This window comes from Tupaia chinensis, unplaced genomic scaffold, assembly GCF_000334495.1.
Source record: "Tupaia chinensis unplaced genomic scaffold, TupChi_1.0 Scaffold147003_1, whole genome shotgun sequence".
Classification (NCBI taxonomy): Eukaryota; Metazoa; Chordata; class Mammalia; order Scandentia; family Tupaiidae; genus Tupaia; species Tupaia belangeri.
Window position 1 is genome coordinate 1207468 of NW_006206856.1, and position 3419 is coordinate 1210886.

Below are 3419 nucleotides of genomic sequence, written 5' to 3' on the forward strand. Positions count from 1 at the left end.
TGCTCCTCCTGACCCTGCAAGCCGTCCCCCACGTAGCCGGCGTGGCACTTGCAGCGCCGGGTGTTCTGGGGCGGAGGAGAACAAGGGGTGCCCTTCAGAGGCCAGAGGAGCCGGTCTGCAAGGCCTCCCCACCCTGGCGGCCGGGCGCCCCCTGCTCACCGGGCCGGTGCTCAGGCAGTCGGCATGCTCGCTGCAGCCGCCGTGGTGCGGGCAGGCAGGCACAGGTGACCACGGGGCCCACCTGGCTGCAGTTGGCGTGCTCACTGCAGCCGCCACGCCTATCCTGGCACAGGTCCACCACTGGGCGCAGGGAGGAGTGTCAGATCAGGGACTGGAGGGGACCAGCCCTCCCACTCCCACGTGCCCACCCCCTGCTCACCCGTGCACGTGTGGCCGTCCCCTTCGTAGCCCAGGCTGCACTCGCAGCTGTTGGCGGCACGGCACACGGCCTGGGGTGCGCAGGGCGGGTCACACGCAGGCTGCAGCTCTGTCGCCCCGGGGGCCATCCCGAAAGAGCAGGTTAGCAGCAGCCCTCCTGGCCCCCTCCTGTCCCGCGTGCCCACCTTCAGGGCCTCCACCCGAGGGTGCAAAAGGCGCTACAGGAAGGCCACTCACCCAGCTGCACCTCGCAGCGCGGCCCCGTCCAGCCTTCATCACAGAAACAGGAGCCAGAGCCCCCCAGGCCCTCGTCACAGCGGCCATGAGAGGTGCAGCGGCAGGCTGGGGAGGTACGTGGGCAGGAAGAAGGCTGGCACACAGGCCCAGGGCACCAAGAAAGGTGAGATGGGGTGAGGTGGGGCAGGGCGGGACAGGGCCAGCCCACCTTGGCAGTTGGGTCCAAAGGCGCCCGAGGCGCAGAGTTCACAAGCTGTCCCTGCAAAGCCCGAGCGGCACCGACACTGCCCGCTGCCGCTCATGCCGTCCAGACACACACCGTGCCCACTGCAGGGGCTGCTGGGGCCGCCGGGGCAAGCTGGGGTAGGGTGGGAGGGGTAAGCGGGCCAGGGGCTGGCGTCAGGGCCTCCACAAGGGCACCCCAGCCCGTGGTGCTCGAGGCTCTTCCAGAAGCACTGTCCCCACGTGTCCCCACACTGCTGAGGGCCCCAGGTGCCAGCTCTCCCCACGAGAGCTATGCCACTTGCACACCCACCCTACCTCTTTGAACATTCCCTTAAGATCTGCAGGGCTCCCCAATACCTCCCCAGGACCCTGGCTACACGGGGGCTGGAGGAGCCAGTCAGCAGCATGGACGCTCACCTCGGCACTCACTGCCGTAGTGACCGGCACAGCAGCTGGGCTTCCAGGTGGTGGTGACACAGCGCCGTTGGCAGCCCCTGGCCCGGCCAATGGCTTGGTCCCAGGGGTTGGGCTCGATTGAGCCACTGCGCAATGCCAGGAAGCGCAGCGAAGGGGACCCCCAGAACTTGGAGTAGTAGCGCCAGCAGGGCACAGGGCTGCCCTGGGCCAAGAGAAGTCAGGCCACAGGCAGCTCGAGCACGCGGGGCCCTGGCCCAGGCCCGCAGCCCGCCCTCAGCCCCTTACCTGCTCCCGCGAGCCCTCAGGACAGGGCGGCTCCAGCCCGCAGATGCTGCAAGACTTGGAAGGGATGGAGATCAACGGCCCGGTCAGGGGCGGGGGCAGGAGAGGGGGCTTCAGCCCCTGCCCACTTGCCTCTGGCCTCCCTCACCAGTCGCAGCGGCGAGGTCTCAAAGTGGTCGCAGCGGGCACCAAGGCCGGGAGGCTCCAGCAGCTGGTCAATGCCGTAAGCCAGGCCACCCTCAAAGGGCAGGTGCCGCTGCACGATGCGGGCGTTGTCCTCGTCCACACTGAGCTCTCCCTGCGGGAGGACGTGGCGTACGTGGGGGTCCACAAGCACACTGCGGCCCCACCAGCAGAGCCCCTGCCTCCTGATCCCATCACCAAGCTCTCTCCCAGACTCACGGGCCGGGCCCGGCTGCAGGAGAAGGAGACGAGGTTCCCGTGCATGGTCCGGAGGTCGCCCAGGTTGGGCAGGTCAGACGCCAAGGCCTGAGCAGGGGGAGGCACATTGGAGCTGGGCAGGCAGGCTGAGCTGCAGGCCTGGGGACCAAGGCCCCCGGGAGCACCCACCTCAATGTTGCGGATCACATGACCCCGCAGGATGGCTGCCAGCTTGTCACGGTGGTCCTCATGGTAGAGCCAGGCCTGGCGGTCAGAAGGCAGGGCCTGCAGGGCTGCGTCCGTGGGCCACAGCATCGTGAAGGGTCTGTGGGCTGCGTCTTGGAACAAGGGCAGGAGGCCAGCCGTCTAGTGGAGTGGAGCAGAGGTGCGGCAGTGAGGGGCCCTCCAGAGACTGGAGTCAGGGGCAGGGCTGGATCACAGAGAGCAGGGACCCTAGAGAGAACTAGGAGGATTCTCAAGGCCACGCTTAGGCGTCGCCGTCCCAGCCAGACCTCTGAGCATGCTGCTTGGGGTAAATGTGCACACGGAAACACACCTGGGAAGCCCACGTACCCAGGTGCAGCCTGTGCACACACAAGTTCACAATGACATGCTCACTTGGGGAATGGGTGTGCACATGTGGACATGGGCAGTGTACACACACAGAACCACACGCAGGAGCTACCTTCACAAGCCCACTGAAGATCTTGTAACCGAAGCTCTCCGCCGCGGCGGTGACAGTCACGTTTCTCTGGCAAAAGACACTCATGAGCAGGGGTCGGGACAGGAGGATAGCGCGCCGCAGGACACCTGCCTTCCAGCTCCCAGGCCGATGCTCAGGTCATACCCGCGGGATCGGGGCAGTGCCCGGCTCCCAGTGTAGCACGTCGGGCGGCAGCAGGACTCTGTCGATGAAGTGCAGGACGCCGTTCACCGCCTCCTGGTCGCTGCTCACCACCCGGGCGAAGTCGTTGATGTATATGTTGCCCTGGGGGCGGGGCACGGGTGCGTGGGGGCGGGGCCTGGGTCTGAATCAAGTTGATTGGTGTGCTTAGGAGCCATGGGTGGGGCCTGAGGCGGGGAGCAGAGGCTGGGGTGGGGGGGGGCTGGGGAGTGTGCTTGGGAGCCATGGGTGGGGCCTGAGGCGGGGAGCAGAGGCTGGGTTGGGTGAGTCCTGGAGCACTATCTGGAATCAGGACGGCAGGAGGTGGCGGGGCCAGAGCAGAATGCAGGAAGGGCTGGTTCTCATCCTCACACACAGGCATGGCGTGGGGAGAGTGGGCGCTGGGCAGTGGGGTTGTAGGAGGGGGGCATGGCATTGGGTGGGGGCTAGATGGTGGAGGGGTTCCAGGTCTGGCGGTGAAAGGGTCTTGAATCAGCGAGGGGGCAGGGGCGGTCCGGGCTCACCCCCCTCTCGCTGAAGTGCAGCGGGTGCCCCGAGAGCGTGGTGACATAGCCCTGGTCCAGCAGCTCCTGGCTCTGCAGCTGCCCGCAGGCCC

General features: G+C 67.1%; 1 protein-coding gene across 1 annotated transcript in view; it reads right to left on the reverse strand.

Moving 5' to 3' along the window:
* Positions 1–3419, reverse strand: part of STAB1 (stabilin 1) — a 32850-nt gene that overhangs the window by 5237 nt on the left and 24194 nt on the right. The window contains 10 exon segments of the mRNA XM_027768597.1: positions 160–208; positions 210–300; positions 380–487; positions 616–720; positions 824–973; positions 1258–1459; positions 1543–1596; positions 1688–1837; positions 1942–2028; positions 2110–2286. Coding sequence (XP_027624398.1) covers positions 160–208; positions 210–300; positions 380–487; positions 616–720; positions 824–973; positions 1258–1459; positions 1543–1596; positions 1688–1837; positions 1942–2028; positions 2110–2286 — 1173 coding nt within the window.